This window comes from Oncorhynchus masou, chromosome 10 (assembly GCF_036934945.1).
Source record: "Oncorhynchus masou masou isolate Uvic2021 chromosome 10, UVic_Omas_1.1, whole genome shotgun sequence".
NCBI classification, from domain to species: Eukaryota; Metazoa; Chordata; class Actinopteri; order Salmoniformes; family Salmonidae; genus Oncorhynchus; species Oncorhynchus masou.
The window spans coordinates 29,692,516-29,693,873 of record NC_088221.1 but is presented as its reverse complement, the minus strand read 5'-3'; the positions used below and the strand labels follow the sequence as shown (position 1 = coordinate 29,693,873).

Below are 1,358 nucleotides of genomic sequence, written 5' to 3'. Positions count from 1 at the left end.
CCTTGTTTCTTTAATAAAAATCATTATGGGATGTTCTCTTGGAGCTGTTATTATCAACAACAGCTATCACTGTCCATGTATATTGGCATTCTAATGAGTTGAATGGTCTCATGGAGAGTTAAATATGTTGAAGTTGTGGGCAGAGAGTTGTGGCATTTCAGGGCTTTTGATCACATGTACTATATCAAGGTGCATTACAGAATGAATATGATTATATTTGTTCCTCAGAAAGCAAGAAAAAATTTCCTTTTAAATGTTTTATTTAAATATTTTTATTCAATGGCTTGTCTCATTTACATTATTGTCAAGAGCAGCATCTAGTACCAGGACTCGTTGATACGCCTCATGCTCTGGAACCTCATGCCACCCATGCCGCCCATGCCACCCATGCTTCCCATACCCATGCTGAAGTGCCTGTACTCTCCAGGCCTCATGAACATCATCCTGCCTCTGAAGTGGGGCATCTCATACATGAGCCAGTGGCCGTCCTGGATGTTGCAGGACATACAGCTGGACATGTGGTAACGATCCATGATGTTGTCACAGTCCTCCATGATCTCGTGGCTCTGACCGCCGAAGCTCTCTCTCTCGTAGATCTTCATCCTGTAAGATCCCCTGTGCATAGGGATCATGCGGCAGGACCTCATACCATTGGCCATTCCCATCATGTGGTAGTCAGCGTACTCTCCCTTCCTCATGAAGTACTGGTTTCCCATGTAGTTGGGGCGGTCATACAGCATGAAGCAGCCACCCTCAACCTTGCAGGACTGGCAGCGGCTCAGGAAGGAGGACATGTCAGGGCAGTCGGTGCTGCACTCATGGGAGCGGCCCATGAAGTTCCTGTCCTCGTAGAAGACGATCCTGCTGTTCATGTTGGGCATTTTGGCTTGCTTCGTGGGGGTCCTGCTGCTGGTGCTGCTGCTGCTGCTCTGGAACTGATGTCCTACTGGTTTAAAACCTTTCTTTTTATACCTGTGGCCCCATTGTACAAACTGCTGACTCAGCAACATGGCATAGAGGCCCATAATGCACTGAGGTTTGTCCACATTCCATGGACATGGTCTCTCAAAAGACCTTAAAAAGGCTGTTTCTCTCAGAACAAAATCACACAAAGCCTTTGTGAAAGGGTTAACAATGTAGAGTTACAGCCTTGGAATTGTAAAGTGTGCATATTGTTCATCGCACAATACCTTCCTAAGTTTGAGGTTTTTGTCCTTATTCAGTATTATGAAACAATTATTTGCAGTCACGCAGAAAAAGTGTGTTGTGTAAAGTGTGTCCCTTGTAAAATGCACTTTAAATACACTTGACTTGACAATATGTATTGTGTTCGGAAAGATCATTCCTTTATTACATTA

General features: G+C 44.5%; 1 protein-coding gene across 1 annotated transcript; it reads right to left on the bottom strand.

Moving 5' to 3' along the window:
- Positions 1 to 317: 317 nt before the first annotated feature.
- Positions 318 to 881, bottom strand: LOC135546971 (gamma-crystallin M2-like). Its single transcript, XM_064975532.1, has one exon. It carries the CDS (start codon positions 879 to 881, stop codon positions 318 to 320), a length of 564 nt encoding a protein of 187 aa, XP_064831604.1.
- Positions 882 to 1,358: the final 477 nt, after the last annotated feature.